The sequence below is a fragment of the Balaenoptera physalus genome (assembly GCF_965194825.1).
Source record: "Balaenoptera physalus genome assembly, chromosome: X".
NCBI lineage: Eukaryota > Metazoa > Chordata > Mammalia > Artiodactyla > Balaenopteridae > Balaenoptera > Balaenoptera physalus.
This window is the reverse complement of record NC_138903.1, coordinates 98,810,877-98,829,805: the sequence shown is the minus strand read 5'-3', so window position 1 is coordinate 98,829,805 and position 18,929 is coordinate 98,810,877. Positions and strand designations below refer to the sequence as shown.

At 35.7% G+C, this 18,929-nt stretch overlaps 1 protein-coding gene across 1 annotated transcript in view; it reads right to left on the bottom strand.

The window, feature by feature from the left end:
• Positions 1-55: 55 nt before the first annotated feature.
• The window catches only part of ALG13 (ALG13 UDP-N-acetylglucosaminyltransferase subunit), a 65,930-nt gene continuing 47,056 nt past the window's right edge, over positions 56-18,929 (bottom strand). Inside the window, 5 exon segments of the mRNA XM_082447523.1 lie at positions 56-982; positions 3,661-3,847; positions 5,603-5,643; positions 9,505-9,684; positions 17,651-17,819. Coding sequence (XP_082303649.1) covers positions 720-982; positions 3,661-3,847; positions 5,603-5,643; positions 9,505-9,684; positions 17,651-17,819 — 840 coding nt within the window. The 3' untranslated portion in view covers positions 56-719.

Sequence of the window (18,929 nt, the reverse complement as noted above, 5' to 3'; positions counted from 1 at the left end):
CAAATGTCTGGTACTCTTTGCTGCCATGAAAAAGCAAAAGAAAATCTCACTCATCTTAGCAATTTTAAATGCTAATTTTTATTTACTGCTAAATGTGCAAAGGACATCAATACTGCGCAGGAAAATGGTTACATAAATCCAATATTAAACAACAGCACATGGGATAAATCTAAAGCAGAGCACCATGTGCCTTCAGAACTGATTAATATCACAGAACACAACTCAGTTCAGACAATTCTTAAGAAACCTGAAGAGTACTCTCAGTTAATATTAAGCTAGTTACCCAGAAACAAATGCTCTTGGTTTTGTTGTTTCATTTTCTAGGAAAAAGTAGTTTTTCCAATTTTGCATGGTTTAATACGATGTGTGACATCTGAACCAAGGCAACAGTTCGTCAGATTTACTCCTTTTATCAATTGGTACCATCAGCTAATACAAAGTTGACAAGCTGGCTGACAGGAAAAGAGCTGAATACAATGAAGTATGCTCAAATATGGGGCCAGTTGTACATCCATCTCAGTGTCCTTATTCACAACCCAAAGAAATATTTCTTTATTTTAAAGTACTATTTTAAATCAAAAGGTAAAATAATCTTAAAGACAGATACAATAGTAACCACCCTAACCACCCTAAATCACTTAAACACTAACATAAAACACTTTTTAAAAACCAAACAACAAGAAAAATGGCAGTGCAAGAACACGTCATACTGCTGAACCTTACATATTCTGAGGTACATAATGAGAAGGTGAGGGAGGTGAAGCAATATAGGCAAGTGGCCCAGGACTCATAGCACCACTAATTTGAGAACCAACATATGCTGCACCGACTGGATGCCAGGGGGCAACACAGGGATAATCTGGCACAACAGGAAGGCAGGAATCAAAACCTGGCAAAGGTCGCTGCCCATAGGGATCTGACATCACTGGATAATAGAATGCTCCATGAGGGACAGATGCAGGGTCAGCATTTGGAAAAGTACCTGAAACAAAGAAAGCATATAGTACACTTCATATACAAAGATTCATTAACATGAACATAAATGTATGTTCCTACAGGTAAAAATGAAATTTAGCATTAACTCCAAGAAAGATCATAGCAATTGCAGCAGGAGCACTTTAGATATGAACATTAGTGACTAAAACAGGCTACTAAAATATGAAAATTTTCTAATTAAAAAAATTAAATATATAAATGTATGTACAATGTGTCAGCTGTATTCTACCTAGAGACAGCTGCAATCCTGGGATGATTTAGATATCAACAGACTACACAAAGAAACGTTCTCTAGAGTCATTCTTGTCAGTTCAGTTCTTATAAGAGTTCGTCACAATTAAGTTATCAAACAGTTTTCCAGTATAACACACACCATCCAAATAACCATTTTGTATTATTTTAGCAATTAAAAACTTAGGTGTTTTTACAGTCTGGTCTATACTTGAAGGCAAAACTCTGAAGAGCATCCCAAAAGACCAAACATTTAAGTGTCATCTCTTGAATGTCATGAACATGCTAGCATCATTTAAAATTTACAGCACTTTCACTACCATGCACCAGTTTCAATGGAAATAAACAGATGCTGTTCTGACCTTATTATAGTAACTATATAAATATTAAAAAAAAGGAGTTTCTCATTACTTGGGATAACTTAAGTTCGTTTTGTGAAGTAAAGACTGGCACTGTCTCATGTTTACTACAATAAAAACAGCTCTATAAAAGGTACATGAAACAAAAATGTAATAAAGGTTGATACTTTAATTTTTATTACCATGGGCCACATCACACCACCACATGAAGAATAAGATTCTATAGTGCTAATATTCTAAAACTATTAATACGCTTTAAGAAAAGGGAGGAGAGAAAGAAAATTCACATTCCTCACACGCACCAGGAACAGTATACTTATACATATAAGGTTTCATATAGTTCTTATAACAACACTGGAAAGTCATAAAATACATTATTTCCCACTTCACACAAAATCAGGCTTAGGGAGGTTAAGTAACTTAGCCAAAATCACAACCATCAAGCAGCAGTTGCTGGAATGGAAAACAGATTTGGTTGGGTTAGTCCACATCGCTTCTTCTACCTCCTGCTGATTCTAAGAAGGGCAGTCCAAAGATCCTACTCTAAATCCTTGAAAATGCCTCCCCATCTCTATTATACTGTGAACTCACAGACAAAGCAACCATCCTTATGGTCTGGCACAGAGGTCTCAAACTTTTTTTCTTAGGATCCCTTTACACTCTTAAAAATTGAGGATCCCAAATAGCTTTTGTTTATGTGGGTTATATCTATCAATATTTACCACATTAGGAATTAAACTAAGTTAAAAATATTATTTTATGTAAAAATAAACCCATTATGTTAAACTCATTTTCCATAAAAATTTGTATTTTCCAAAAAAAAGAAAACAAATTGTGAGACCAGTGGCATTGTTTTACACTTGTGCAATCTCTAATGTATGGCTTAATAGAAGACAGCTGGATTCTCATATCTGCTTCTGTATTTTATCTATTATGATACATTTAGTTGAAATACATGAAGAAAATCTGGCTTCATACAGATATGTAGCTGGAAAAGAGAGAAGTCTTAATAATTAGGCTTTTCAGATAATTGTAGATATTCTTTGATGCTATACCAAAACTAGGTAAGTGGTAATTTCTTAGAGGTCAGTAGCAATGTGGACTTTTCATACTTTGTTAACATTAAAATCCATTGTTTTATCTTGCATCTTGGATAGATCTTTTACTAAATCATGCACAGGTAAGATTATACATTGGTAATTGGGAAAATATTATTTCACTGAGTTATACAGATCTACCAAATGTTGACACATTTCATTATACAATGTAAAGCACCACATTCATTAATAGCCCCCCACCATCTATTTTATTAGAAGAGTTAATGAAGTATTGGAAGCTGTCAAGCTCATGGTGGTAGATAAAAATTAGAATTTTGGATAACCTGTATTTGAGTGCTGGAATTTTTATCTCTGACAAAAAATACTATCCGTTGCTTTTCTTGAAGTGATAAGGCTTAGCTGTTCATTTGAGAAAATGTCTGCCGGATCCCCAAGTCTGAATAACCATCGTCTGTCTATCACTCTTTCAAGTAAAAACAGTGTTCCATGAAAAGTCAGCTAGTTTAGCTCGAAACTCAAGCTTACAACCCTTTTCTTTAAAGTTAATCACCATACGTCAGTATGCAGAGAGCTTTATGAATACTTCCTATTTTGTCATACAGAATACTAAGTACAATTATTCAAAGAATAAAAATTTAGTAAAATAAGAATGTCTCTGAACAAACACAAAATAAATAAAACTGGCATTTTTATATCATGAGTGTGAAGACACTAAGTACTAGCACAGTTTGGAGCCCCTGACTTGATTTGTGCTTAGGTGCCAGCTATTCTACCCGCCACTGATTTTTGCACCCTTAATGCAAATTTAACACAGCAAAAGGGACAAAATCCGTGTATTATGATGAATACTTTTAGCCTCATGGATCCCTTGAAAGGAAGGATCTCAGGGACCCCAAAAGGTTCACATACCATGCTTTAAGAAATGCTGGTCTAGTATAATATCTGAAGGCTATTATTAAATTACACACAATAAAATCCAATTGTCTTTCTTGCAGGGAATCTCATTACATACTTACCATGTGCTGATAAACCTGCCTGTGTGCCATTTCGTCCCCCCACCTCACTGTATAACTGAGGAATGGTTTGATTCACCAGAAGTGGCGGCTCAGTGTAGACGGGATAATTCTCTACATGAAGCTGCTGCTGCTGCTGCTGCATCTGCGGCACACAGACCATGGAGTGCCACAAGCTGTGGTGATAGCACTTGGGCAAGAAAGGGAAAAAACACTTTACTATTCCTTTTCTTAAACTAGTACCATTCTTCCAAAAAAAAGTTGGGCCATGATTTCCAGGTGGGATAACAATGACTTTTGAACTAAATGATATGATATGACATTTAGAAAATCTATTCTCTATAACAACTTTAAGATCTTTCGCAGCCTCTGTATCTCATATTTGGACCTAGGAATTATTTTAGGAAAGCACCCTAAGGAAATTAGAGATTTACACAATGATCTGTATACAACAGTGTCTGTCACAGCATTGTTTTTAAAGGCAAAAAAAAATTAATGACCTAAATATTCAACAATAAGAAACTGGATGAATGAATTATGATATATCCATGATGGAATACAATACAGGCAATAAAAAAATCATGGTGTCAAATATTTAAAGAAAAAGTGTTCATATTGTTTAACTTAAAAGTTTACAAAATTACATAGCACAGTCCATATTTTATAAAATAAATAAATAAGCTGTAAGGAAATATAGCAAAGTATACAGTGATTATACAGGTGATTTCGGTTTTCTTTACACATTAGTATTTTCCATATGCACCATAATGAATGCTATTACTTTTAATATGAGAAAATATTAAAATATCTATTCTACATTTCCTTGTATTCCCATGATGTAAAATATAGGAGACTATATTGTACAACACGGGGAATACAGCCAATATTTTATAATAATTGTGAATCACTATACTGTACACCCGTAACATATAATGTTGTACAACTATACTTAAATTTAAAACAAACAAAAATACTAAAAATAAACAAACAAATAAATAAATAAACTGCCGCCACCTTGTTTCCACAGGTGACTATAATAAACAAACATAACTGAAGGGGCAAGCACTTTATTTTTTCAATTCTTGAAACTGCATTTAGGAAATATAGTCTCAGAGAACAAAAACCCACTCTACTACTCTTATATTATAAATGTGTGCCAGTCAGTAAAGATAGTTTTCTGGAAATGATATGTCCTATGTTTTAGGGAAATCAGTGTCTTGGAAAATATGAACTAATGTGAGTATTATCCAGTAGACTATCTGGTTTACTATGTCATATGCCAAATCTTAAGATGCATCATTCCTTTTCAGAAAATGTATCATCTTATTATATCAGAAGTGTATTTCAGGGGGAAAATGATCCCTGAAAGTATAAAGTAAAAGAGCTCTTACGTGAAATCAGAGACACCTTTCAGCGATATTAAGATACCTGTCAGTACTCCCTTTCTACAACTCAGGGAAGTGGTAAAAATCAGTGTTTGGCAAATATCTATGAACACATGAGTACTTTAAAAATAATACAGCTCTTTAAATGTCTTTGAATTAGTCGGATTACTTTTCACATAAAATGCAGAAATAGCCACAAAAATGTTTTAAGTAAACAGGATAAATAATCCATTTGTTATTTCGAGATAGAAAAACATAGTGAAGGGTTGGCATATGATGTTAAATATGGAGGCCAATATATGCTAAAGTTGTACTTCGTAGGGCCCCCACTCATGACAATTTACAACTATTTTATAAGAGAAACTGAAGCACTGGGAGGTTAAAGTAGAAAACTGACCTGTGTCATCTTCAGAGATATAAAGACAGAAATAAATCTTTTAGGTCCCTCACAGTGTTCTTGGGTTTGAAGGTTCAAGAGTCTGATTACCAAAACGGCTTACATTTTTAAGTTAGAGGTTTTTTTTTTTTTTTAATCAAAGCAATTTTAACAGGACTCTTACCTGCAATCCCAGATTGAAATAGTACTGCAAAACATTTGCATCTAAAATTAAAAATTTAAATTTTAGTGACTAGATGACATAAACAATTAAAACTTACCACTTAAAAGCTCTTCTCTTTCAGTATTAAGGTAGGTACAACAAATGTAGTCTTCCCACATCAACACTACCCTCAATTCTACCTTATAGTAAATGACCATTTACCTACCACTATAGCTAAGATCATTTTCTGAGCCAAGAAGGTTTAATCAACAAATACAGATTTTATTTTTATCCTTAATATTAGACATATGTTACAGGAATACTACTCTGCAAATATTTAGAGAGACTCTAGTAAAGGCATTTTCTTGCTTGTCTCAAGACTAAAATTTTACTTTAATACAAATCTACAAAAGCAATCATGTTGGTCTTCAGAGCTAATACATAGTACAAACTAATGTTCTACAAATGCCAAGATTAGTGATGTCTACTAAGATAACTAGCACTGTTTGAAACAATTCACCTTGTTTTTATTTAACATGACTAACATACCACCACTAGGACTCCAAAAAGAGGAGGCAATGAGCAAGGTAACTCGAAATAAGTTATACCCTAAGGTGATAAAATTTCTCCAGACATAGAACTTTAAAGTATTTTACAAATGAACAAAAAGTAGATGTATGAGAGAAGAGGGAATAGCCTTAGCATTTCAATTATATCTCTAAATATATATTTTATTTATTCATTCATTCATTCATTCATTCATTTATTTATGGCTGTATTGGGTCTTCGTTTCTGTGGGAGGGCTTTCTTTAGTTGCGGCAAGTGGGGGCCACTCTTCATCACGGTGCGCAGGCCTCTCACTATCGTGGCCTCTCTTGTTGCGGAGCACAGGCTCCAGACGCGCAGGCTCAGCAATTGTGGCTCACGGGCCTAGTCGCTCTGCGGCATGTGGGATCCTCCCAGACCAGGGCTCGAACCCGTGTCCCCTGCATTGGCAGGCAGATTCTCAACCACTGCGCCACCAGGGCAGCCCTCTAAATATATTTTTATTGATTGACCTGGGATTCACATATATTCTTATAAATAAGATAATGTAACTTGATTCCACTAACAAACTCTCAGAAAACCCTTCTTTCTTAAGTTGGAGACTCCCAATACATACAAATGTACTTACTGCCACTTTGAAAGAATGAGCTTGTATTTTGACTATTATGTGGGAATACAGTATAAAGCGTAATGCTCAAGCTAAAGAATATGAAAAGATAATAGCAGGAAGTAAATCCACAAATGGCATGGGATTCTACCCCTTGGTATTCACATACATCCACACAAAAAATCCATAGCAGTATTATTCTCAATAGCAAAAATGTGGAAACGACCCAAATGTCCATCAACTAACATAATAAAATATGGTATATCTATATAATGGAATGTTATTCAGCCGAAAAAAAGAATGAAATACTGATACATGTTACAACATGGATGAACCTTGAAAACATTATGCCAAATGAAAGAAGCCAGCCTACAAAAGACCACATATTGTATGACTCCATCTACATGAAATGTCCAGAACAGGCAAATCTATAGAGACAGAAAGCAGAATAGTAGTTGCCAGGGCCAGAGAGAATGAGGAGTAACTGCTAATGGGTACAGGGTTTCTTTTTGGGGTGATGAAAATATTTTGGAATTAGACGGTGGTGATGGTTGTACAAATTTGTGAATATACTAAAAAGCACTGAATTATACACTTTACATGGATGACTTGCATGGTATATGAATTATATCTCAAGCTGTTAAAAAAAAGTGGCAGGTAAGGACTATAAGAACTCAAAAACATCACTTTGAAATGCAACTGGGGGGTGGGATCATGAAAATGATAGGCTTTAAATAGGAAGTTAGATGGAAGAGTAGAGGGGGAGAGAATTTGAGTAGAATCACCATGACAGCAAAGGCTTAGAAGTAGAAAACCAGGTGCATAGAGTTCTTGTAAAAGTAGAAGGAGATAAGGTACAGTTTTGGAAAAATGACCAGCAATTTCTTATAAAACTAAACACACACCTATCTATGCCCATCAATTCCACTCCTAGGTATTTGCCCAAGGGAAATGAAAACACATGTTCACAAAGACTTCTACAAGCATGTTCATAGCAGCTTTATCATAACTGATCCAAACCATAATAGTCCAGGTGTCCCTCAACAGGAGAATGGACAAACTGTAGAATACCCAGACGATGAAATACTACTCAGCAATAAAAGCAAATAGACTACTGATAATACACAGCAACATGGAAGAATTTCAAAAAATATTACATTGAGTTTAAGAAGCCTTCCATAAAGAGTACATACTGTATTATATTCACATGAAATTCTTAAACAGGTAAAACTAGGGCAGAAAAATATCAGAACAGTGGTTGTCTCTGGGGGGAAGTAGAGATGGGGTAGGGAAAGACTGGGAAGGGGCATGAAGGAACGTTGTGGGATAATGATAATGTTTTATAACTTGATTGGGATTTGGGTTACACAGGTGCATGTACTCATCTGTCAAAACTCAGCAAGTGTACATTTAAGATTTGTTCATTTTATTATATGTAAACTTTACATCAAAAGAAAAAATAAATACCAAACTCTAGTTAATGATATGTATGTTCAAGTTTTTAATGGGGAAGAATGATGTCTACAATTTACTTTGAAATGCACCAAAAAGATGGATTAATTGATGGACAGAGAGATGGATGGAGGAAAAGATGGAGAAATGCATGCTAATGCAAGTATAGTTAACTGTTAACAATAGAATATAGGTGGTGGATATATGAATATTCATCTTAAAATTCAAATTTCATGTATGTCTAAACATTTTCAAAATAAAATGCTGGGAAATGCAAAATCAGCATTATGTGCTGAGAAGATCTTGGGCAGGGGTAGGTAGGTGAGGGGAGAGGAGTAAAGGGATCATTGTTCAATGATACATTATTAATAAAATAGAAAACCAAGGAAAAGAGTCAATGTTTTGCATGGCCTAAAGAGAAGAAAGAAGGGAGATGAAGATGAGGAATTTCACTGTAGACAGACTGAGTCTGAAATAAAAGTAAGAAAGCCAAGTGAAAATGTCTAGCAAGTAGGTAGAGGCCAAGGCCAGACAGATTTAGAAATCATCTACATAAAGTTGATAATCAAGTTTTAAGGAAGAGAAAAAGAACAGAATGGAGTTGAAGACCCTGGTGACTACCTTAGGGGCTGAAAAAAACCAAAATAGAATAGAAAAGCAGCTAGAAAAATCAAGGGAATATTACAGCAAAAAAAAAAAAAAAGTATGAAGAAGCTACAAACAACTTTCAACTACAATTCTCTTTTGAGATACACTGCCAAACTGAGGGGTAACAAAAAACTTCCAATGGAAAGCTACTCCTTAGTTTAATTAAGGAAACAACACATGGCTGAAATCCAAGGCAGATCAGAGCCCCCCCCCCCGATTCCTCCCCCAAAAACCTTTTCCAATTCTTCAAAATTCAGTTGGAATCTTAAATATCAAGAATGCAACAATTTCATGCACTTGTGGTAGGCATTAAATAAAAGAAATGGAGAAAATTTTGTTATCAACTCCTGCTTTTCAAGAAAAATAATTGACAGCAGATATCCAGTTGAGAATCTTCTTCAGGGCAGACATGTAGCTACCTTAGAAAAGCAGCGTGAGTCAGCTCAACCATACACTTCTTGATTATGCAGAAGATATTCTCAGCTTTCGGTTCCTTCTTTCCTTAGTCATTTACCTAGCATTATGCTCTCAAGTCAATTTCCATTTGGTCCACCACCCTACCCTCACTGGTCAACCAAAGAGAGATACGCTCTAAAATTTAAAATTAAAAAACCAAAAAAAAAAAAAACAGACCTAAATAACCCTCACCCAAGTCTCAAAATCTACTTACCTTGAGGCAGATCACTGCCACGTGGATCACAGGAATAAGGTGGAGGTAGTGATGGTAAGTTTGAAGCCTCTCTCACCTCAAGAGGAGGAGGAGGTGGTGGTGGAGGAGGTGGAGGTGGTAGAGAGGCAGCAGCAGCAGGAATAGGAGCAGCCAGGTATGGACAGGATGCTGAAGCAATCACTAAAAAAGAAACAAAACAAAGTAGCAATGTACAGCTGTAACATCTTATAAGCAGTAGCTCATCCTCTATTTCTTTTGTGTTCCCAATAGAGTCAAGCAACTCTGAGTCTTATGGTTTGACTTAAAAACAAAAACTTAGAAGGTAAATTGCACATATTCTTTTAGACATGCCAGTTGAAAAGTAGGAGTTCATTACAGGTTATTTTGAGTTAAGGAAATTACTTGACATTAAAAGGAAAAAAACTGGGAACTACAGAGGCTTGACTACCAAGATTTTGAACATCAGCTAACATGTACATAAATAAATACTACTAAAGCAAAATTTTTACTTAGCTTAATACAAAGTTAAGGATGTTTTCAGCCATCTGCCAAATCACAAGATGTAGAAGCTAATAAGAGAGACTAAATTGCACAGATTACAGATTTAAGCAATCCTTGAAGGTTTCTACTTGGTAGCATCAGAGGAATATAGAGAACTCTAAATCATAACAGTTCCATTTCTAAGGACCTACAGAATCTAAAACAGACAGGGTAGATGAACTATCTTATCCCTTTAACTTTCTATAACAGTTACTATAGTTTAAAAACCACAGTCACTTAGGAGTTCCACAGTTTTTGACATAAGAAATTCAAATATAATTATGTTTAAATATCAATACATTCCTCTATGATGATAAAGGCAGCAATGTGGTTCCAACCTAGTGAAAATAAATTATCTCCACATATACATACTATGTTAGATAAATTTGTTAAATTTTTTGATACAACCCTTCAAGTTTAATTGAACATTTTAGCTGACTTAGAAATTCCAGTACTAAATTTTATCACTGTGTTGCCTGCATTATAATTTTACCCCTGAGAAGTATAGAAAGTTTGGGCTCATTGTTCAATAAAGGTTTAAATTTGGAGTTTAGAACACTTCGTTTAGTACAAGAACAGTCCACACAAGCTGAATTTGTTATTCTGGTAATTTAGCAAGATGAATTTAAGGCCAAGTATTAGAAGTAATCCACATTGCTTTCATTCACCAACAAAAATACTAACAACACATTTATTTATACCCTTTATACAACTACAGGCTAATAGTAATAGGAAATCTAAATCTTAGGGTGATTTAAAACTTGATAACCAACTCTTTTGGGGTGATGAAACTGTTCTCTTGATTGTGGTGGTAGTTACACAATGCTATGCATTGTTAAAACTCACAGAACAGGGCACCAAAAAATAAATTTTACTGTATCTAAATTAAACAGTAAATTTAAAAAATTTGCTCAAATAACTTTCGAGTTTTGGAGTTTTGTCATGCATGTAGAAATCGCCACTTTTACAGTTTTAGAAGAGGATTTAATTTTTAGAACATCTCCAAATGCTCTAAAGATTCATGGATTTGTTTTCTATAAAATAATGGCTTCAACAAAGCCACACTCTTATTCCTTTTAAACTAGCACTCAAATCACACCATTTTTTTCAAAAACAACTGGAGTAAGTTCAATTAGCTAAAAATAGTAGAATGTGATTATGATTACAAGGTAAAAACCAACTACTAGACACAGAGGTAGCTAAGTAAGTTCTCCTGGGCCTGAGAGAATCAAGGACTGAAGAAATTTGGAGGTTACTTTGAACTTTTTTTTTTTTGATTGATAACTTAAATTACATTAAAATTAAGAATTTCTCTTCATCAAAAGGTACCACAGGAAAAATGAAAATATCAACAAAGTGAGAGAAAATATTTACAATACATATAACTGGTAACATATTAGTATCTAGGACAAACCTCCGGTTTCATTTGGCATGATTAACATATTGGGCGCAATAATTCTTTGCTGTGGAGGCTGTTTTAGCATCATCCCTGGCCTCAACTTATTAGATGCCAGTAGCTCTCCCCTGCCAAGTTGTAGGACCATTGAAAATGTCTGCAGACATTGTCAAATGTTTCCTAAGGGGCAAATTCTCCTCCAGCTGAGAATCACAGATCTAAACTAAGTGAAAAATGAAATAAGTCAGACAAAGACAGATACCCTACATCAGGGGTCCCCAACCGGCCGCGGCCTGTTAGGAACCGGGCTACAGCAGGAGGTGCGCGGCAGGCGAGCGAGCGAAGCTTCATCTGCTGCTCCCCATCGCTCGCGTTACTGCCTGAAGCACCCCCCACCCTCACCCCCGTCTGTGGAAAAACTGTCTTCCATGAAACTGGTCCCCGGTGCCAAAAAGGTTGGGGACCAATGCTCTACATTATCACTTTTATGTGGAATCTAAAAAACAAAACAAATGACTATAAAAAAACACAGAAACAGATTCAGATATAGAGAACAAACTAGTGGTTGGTTACCAGTGGGGAGAGTGAAGAGGAGCAAAAAAGGAGTAGGGGATTAAGAGATACAAACTACTATGTATAAAATAAGCAACAAGGATATATTGTACAGCACAGGGAAATATAGCCATTATTTAGTAATTGAACTCAACTTTCTTTTAAAATGCATATTATAATACGTTCCATAAGAAAAAGCTTTTAAAACTTCCAGTTGCTCTAGAGATGCATGAGCATCTAATTTGCAGACTTAACAGGGCTCTATAGGCTTACCAGGTATGGTTCAAGGGATGGACCCAGAACAATGGAATCAAACTTTTCTAAAAGTGAATGGAAACCAACGAAATTCATTCAAAAAGCTTATTTCCTTGTCCATGCAGCTGCAGTCTGCTTCAGGACATTTCAGAAGAGAACATAAATATACATAGTAAGACTCAGCTTCTCTAGAGACCAAAGGGCAGGGCCAGTACTAACGTGCAGTGAGGTGCAAAATTTAAATGGCCACCAAATTAAATCAAAAAAAAAAAATTCATGATGAATAAAATACCAAAATTCTAAAAGACAGGATTCAAGCTTGCAGTTGTATGACCCCAAGAGTGCCTGCCTCACTCACCTCACCCTAAGCCTGGCCCACAGTTCCTATCTTTTAAAAAAACTTTGATACTTTGTTTATCATGGATTCTTTTTTTGCATTAGTTTTGTTTTTTTTAATAGTGCATTAAAGTATTATTTATCTTGATCACTGTGGGTTTGTTTTTTTCTTTTGACACTCCCTTAAATTTTGTACCCAGAGCAAGTAAGTCACTAGTTCTGGCCCTGGCAAAAGACTTGGAAACAGTTACCAAAAAACTCAGTTAACAGGATTTAATGCCTATGAAGACAATCATAATAAAAGCAATCATGGCATCTAGTTACCTGGCAGATAGGAAGTGACTTAAAGGAGGATGGGATGGGGCTGCCAGACAGACACATGAATAACAATGAGAAACTTGAGTTTTATCTAGAGGACAGGAACGACAAAGAGCAACTAAAAAGCAGCCATTACCTATTAAGAGTTATAGTTGAGGTCCACAAGTGGCTCAACAAAGAGTAAAAGGAAGGCCATATACATTTTTAGAAGCATCTACAAAAAAACATAAATCTGGCATTTAAAGGGTAAGCTTTCAATGATTCTACATAAATGGGGTATTCCAATGCTTGATTTCACCTGTCACTTGTTTTTTTAAGCTCAGACATCTGCTGGAAGCAGATAGCCAACATGTTCCCCTACAATTAGCACAAAGTAGTAAAACCAGTACCTACATTAACATTTCCAATGAAAAATTTCTGTGGTCATTAATGAACATATATTGCATGTTTTGCTCCAGGCACAGTGGCTAAGTACTTAACTTTTACATTATAAATAAAACAGATACAGAAAACAAATCAAACGAATTATTTTCAGGTGGACACTATCAAGGTTAAGAAAGAAAGCTTTGCCAGCCATTTCAGAAAACTTCCATGCACTCCATCACAATCACCACCCTCTTACCCCCACCATAATCAACCATTATCCTGACTTTCATAGTAATCACTTCTTTGTAGTTTTAAGTGTTTTGTCACCCAAATGTGCATCCCTAGACAGTTTCTTAAAAACTGTATCTTGAACCTCTTTTAATCTACAGGTCCTTTCTCCATCCCTGTCATTTCCTTTCAATTTGTCTTTTGAAGACCCCTTGACCTGTTGAGTTTCCCAGTCTGGATTTTGCTGATTATATACTCATGGTGCATTTCAATATGTTCTTGTATTTCCTGCAAATAGGCAGCTAGATCCAGAAGACTAGATCAGACTCAGGATTGATTCCTTTGGCAGTCTATAGGTAATGTCTCATTATCTTTGCAATCTTAGCAGCTATCGCTGTTTAATATGCATCCGTTCAGTAACGACTGCAAAATGATTACATTCTGCCACTTCTTTTTCACTGATTAGAATACTAATATATAGAAATATTTCCCCTCATCTACTATTTGGTTACCCCGTAGAATAGTTCATATAAGAAAGGCAGGATAAATACTTGATTCTTTCACTTTACTGTCCCCTTTTCAAGAACGTAAACTGGTTTCCTAACATCCTCTTAAGAGAACCAATTCTTTTTTCAGTTATGTATTTTTTTCAGATTTTTTTCCATTATATGTTATTATTAGATATTGATTACAGTTCCCTGTGCTATACAGTAAATCCTTGTTTTTTAATCTATTTTATGTATAGTTGTTTATATATATATGTATAGTTGTTAATCCCAAGAGAACCAATTTTTAAAATATCATCAGGAACTTTTAAATATATTTGACGTGTTCCAATCTATTGCAATTATCATTGTTGAAGCTCAAACTGTTCCATCTTTGGCCAGTGGGAACTTCTTCAAGATGGCTCCTGAGTCCTTTTGACATGACCTCCAGTACTCGTTGATAGCTTCCTTGCTATCTAGCATGACAAGATGATCCAGGCTAATCTTGAACATTTCCTGCCCAGACCTGGAACCAGAAATTTCTCCATAAAGCTGTTTGTTTCTGTTTAAGTGAGAAGCAGCATTTCAATGTCACAAACTGAGTGCTAAAGATACTCATTGTTTCTAGGCCTTTTCAGTGGACAGAGCTAGGAAATACACAAATTTAAAGATAAAATACCTCAAGTTCATATTGATACTTCCAATTCAAATGTGATACCATAAAAGTTTCTCCTTAGCCTCTTTTAGTACATGTTCATTACCTTTCTTCCATACTAAGATCCCGGTTTGCAAGGACACAGCAGGATAAAACTGGAATATCCCATACTCATTTGTTTTAGCCGACATTATAGTCTCTGAATAACAATCTAAGTATCTAGATAAAAGAACCTGATGTGTTTATTGAAAGCATTAAAAAATGCTTGGCACATGGTCTCTCAATTCTCCCATTTTTAAAAATAGCTATACTGTACCTATATTGTTCAAATATAAGGCTTTACATAGTATATTATCAACTTCTCAGCCCTCATTTTGTGTTAAGTATATATTTAATACTTACAATCAGGTCTTAAACTGATGTCTTTTATTGTTTTGGTGGTCTATAAGTCAAAATCATTCTCCAATACACTCTGTCCCTCCAATACAACTTTCTGTGATGGCAGAAATATTCTTTATCTGTGCTGTCCAATACAGTAGCCACTAGCCACGTGTGGCTTTGAGCACCTGGCATGTGGTTAGTGTGACCGAGCAACTTTAGACTTACTTAATTGTAATTTAAAGTGTCTTACGTGGCTAGCAATTACCTTACTTGACAGCGTATCTTTAGTAGATTCTTCAAGAAGGGCTCATGCAAATAATATTCTCTGAATTCTAATACATTACCCTTTAAGCCTGAAAATGTTTGGCTGGATATAAAATCTTTGGTTCACATATCCTTTCATTATCTTAAATGTTACTCCATTTTTTTGTAGCATGAAGCATTGCTGTCAAAGTTTGATGATTATCATTTTATTTCCTTTATACTCCATAGGCTTTTTCTTTAAAGTCCAGTTGTTTTACTAGAATATCCTGGTGTTGGTTGCTCTGGCTCAATATTCTGCAGAGCGCTGTTTCAGTATGTAGTTTTAAAGTTTTTTAATTTCAGGAAAATTTTCTGAATTATAGTTTTTAGTATTTATTCTTTTCCCTTACTTTGGTTTTCTTCTTCAGGAACTTCTATCAGTGTTGGATATCCTTTGCCTAACTTCAATATGTCACTTTTGAATCTTTCTCTTCGTTTTTTTCATTTTAGATTTCCCCCCTTTCTTACATCTTTCTCTTAAAGCATTATCTGTTGTACATACTTGGTCATGTTCTTTATAGTTTTGTCTTCATTACCAAAATGACTTTCTTCCATTTCTAATGCTTTCCTGAGTTCTGTCACCTCATCTGAGTTTTTCTAATCCTGATTTGTTATTTTTTAACATTTTGTGTTATTAATGTCTTTACCTCATTTTGAAATAGTTGTTGGTTTAGTTTAAGTTCTGTTTAGTGTGCACATTCTAACATGCTTCTACTGTCTAACAGGGATATTATTCTGTTCTCCTCTTAAAACACCTTTGTATGCAACCTTAGTGCTTTTCTTTCATTTTTTTTAACATCTTTATTGGAGTATAATTGCTTTACAATGGTGTGTCAGTTTCTGCTTTACAACAAAGTGAATCAGCTATACATATACATTCATTTTTATGTGAAATTATTTTTCATGAACTCTAGAATGAGATGGAATACAAGAAAGCTTTTCTAACTTCTTAGGGATCTCTATTGTTTTTGTAGTGTTTAAAAACATGACTGCTTTCTAGGATTCCTTGGCTCTGTTCTCTCAGCTTTAGTCTGGACCTGCTCTTTCCCTATCCTCATCAATTTTGATTCCACTCCCAGCAGTTTACCCCGCAGTGAGGAATATTATCCTAAAAGGTAGCCCTGCCAGGTCAGTTTTCAGAGTTCTTAGGGGCGAAACTGTTCCAAGCCCTTTAGTCCCTTTACCATGTACCCAAAGCACTCACCTAGTACTGGAGAGGTCAAATCCCTTCCCAGTCTTAGCTGTTCCTTCCAAATTGGCTGCCCCACTGTCCAGTGAATTCTTATTAGCTCTTTTGGGGTTCTTCTGTTCTCAGGTCCATCAGACAACATCCCCGATGCTTCCGTCTTATTGCTCCCACATTGACCCTGACAGCATGCAGGTCTTGTGACTGATGGTTTGTCCCTACCTGCTTAAATTTTGGGGTTCATGGGGAGACTCTGTCACCTAGTTTTGTTGTTAAACATTGTCCCATGGGTTTTGGTTTTGCTATTTCCATTTTTTTTAAATTAATTAATTAATTTATTTATTTTTGGCTGTGTTGGGTCTTCGTTTCTGTGTGAGGACTTTCTCCAGTTGCAGCGAGCGGGGGCCATTCTTCATCGCGGTGCGCGGGCCTCTCACTATCGTGGCCTCTCTTGTTGCGGAGCACAGGCTCCAGACACGCAGGCTCAGCAGCTGTGGCTCACGGGCCCAGCTGCTCCGCGGCATGTGGGATCTTCCCAGACCAGGGCTCGAACCCGTGTCCCCTGCATTGGCAGGCAGATTCTCAACCACTGCGCCACCAGGGAAACCCCAACTATTTCCATTTTTATTTGGGGACGCAGACTGAAAAGCTATGCTGTTGTTGCCACCACTTTCCCAGAATTCTGCTGAAAATTTTAAATTATATTAACTCAGTGGAATTTCACAACCACTTCATAAATTGGTACTATCAGTACCTCCAAGCTCACAGATAAGAAAGGTTCAATAATTTGTCCAAAATTACATAGCTAGTAAGTTGTAAAACCAAGATTCTAACCTGGATCTCTTAAATTCTAGAGCCAAACTTCTCAGGAATTAATTCTGTGAAATGTGAAATACCTTTACCTTAATTTCTGTATAACAGAACTTAACTTGAAGTTTAAGAAACTAGTACAAGTCCTCTAAATTTTCAATGGGGTTAGCAAAACAATAGCTATGAAATCATATCAAAGCCAAATTTTCAAGAAAAAAAATTGAAATTTAATACTGGAGATTAAAGTAATCTTATCTAATCACTAGAATTGTTGTATGGGCGTGTTCATGAATAGAAAAAGAGGCTTCCAAAGTAAGGAACCACTAATAACCTACCTGGCCTGCCTTGTGTAGGCGGAGATACAAATAGAGGCTGTATAGCATTCTGTGAGGAAATTGAAATGGTACTACTAGCTTGATTAGCTGCTGCACAGTTAGGTAAGACTGGGGCTGGAACAATATTTGCACAGGAAGCTGCAACTGCTGCAGAATTTACCATCACCACCTGTAAGTGTGGAAGAAAGTTTAGAACTCTAAGTTTGGTTTCACAAACAATATTAGTTTCTTATCTGATCCTAAACTTCAGGAAATAGTATTCTAATAACTAAAACACCAAGAAGCCAATATTTATGTAAACCTAATATAGGAAGGTTATTTCTTTTCAAAGACCCCAGATGACTTTGAGAGCTTTACTTTTTTATTTTAATATTTTTCTGGAAAGGTAATACATTAATATGATTCAAAAACCAAGTATAAAATTGTATACAATGAAAAGTTTCCTCCAACCCCTGTCATCCATCTGCCTAGTTCCTCTCTCCACAAACAAGTAACCTCTGGGTTTCCTGAATATTATCCAGAAATTTATAGTGCGTATTTATTTTTACATGCATATATATTTCCCCACACACACTTTTAAAAAAAACAGAAAATGTTCTTTGCTTTTTCTCTTTTTTTTAACTTCATGAGACTGCAATTTGTTTTTCTGATTAGGCCACAGCACCCAATGCAGGGCTGTGCACAGAAAGATGTTCAATAAATGGTAACAGATTCTTCTTCATGAACACCCTGTCCTCACTGTAGTCTCCATTTTCTTATTACCCACTGCAATGTGGCTGCTACCCTCTCTGGTTCTCAGAAACTGTATTCAAAGTCACAGTGGTCTCCATGGCAACAAATCATAGTAGACTCTTGTTAGTCCTTATGTTGCTTGACAGCTTGGCAGCAACTGACACTTGACTATTCCTTGAAACATTCTCTTCCTGGGGCTTCCATAATAATACACTCTCCTGCTTTTCCTCCCTCCTTGGCTATTCCTTCTCTACCCATTTTCTAAATGCTGATGCACAGGCTCTGTTCTAGATGCTCTTCTCAATCTCTTCCTTTTTCCAGGATGACCTTATTTACTCCTACGGTTTCAGCTACCTTTCTGATGCCAGCTTCCCATTCTATAAGAAAGCTTTACATTTTAAGTTTCAGGAAATGGCAGACTTGACAGGTAATTTATATTAACTCACTCATTATATAAGAGGCTCAGAGTAGACTGAGTAGTCCAATGCCAGCACACAGAACAGTGTCTGGAACACAGTAGATGCTCCATCAATTTGTTAATAAATTT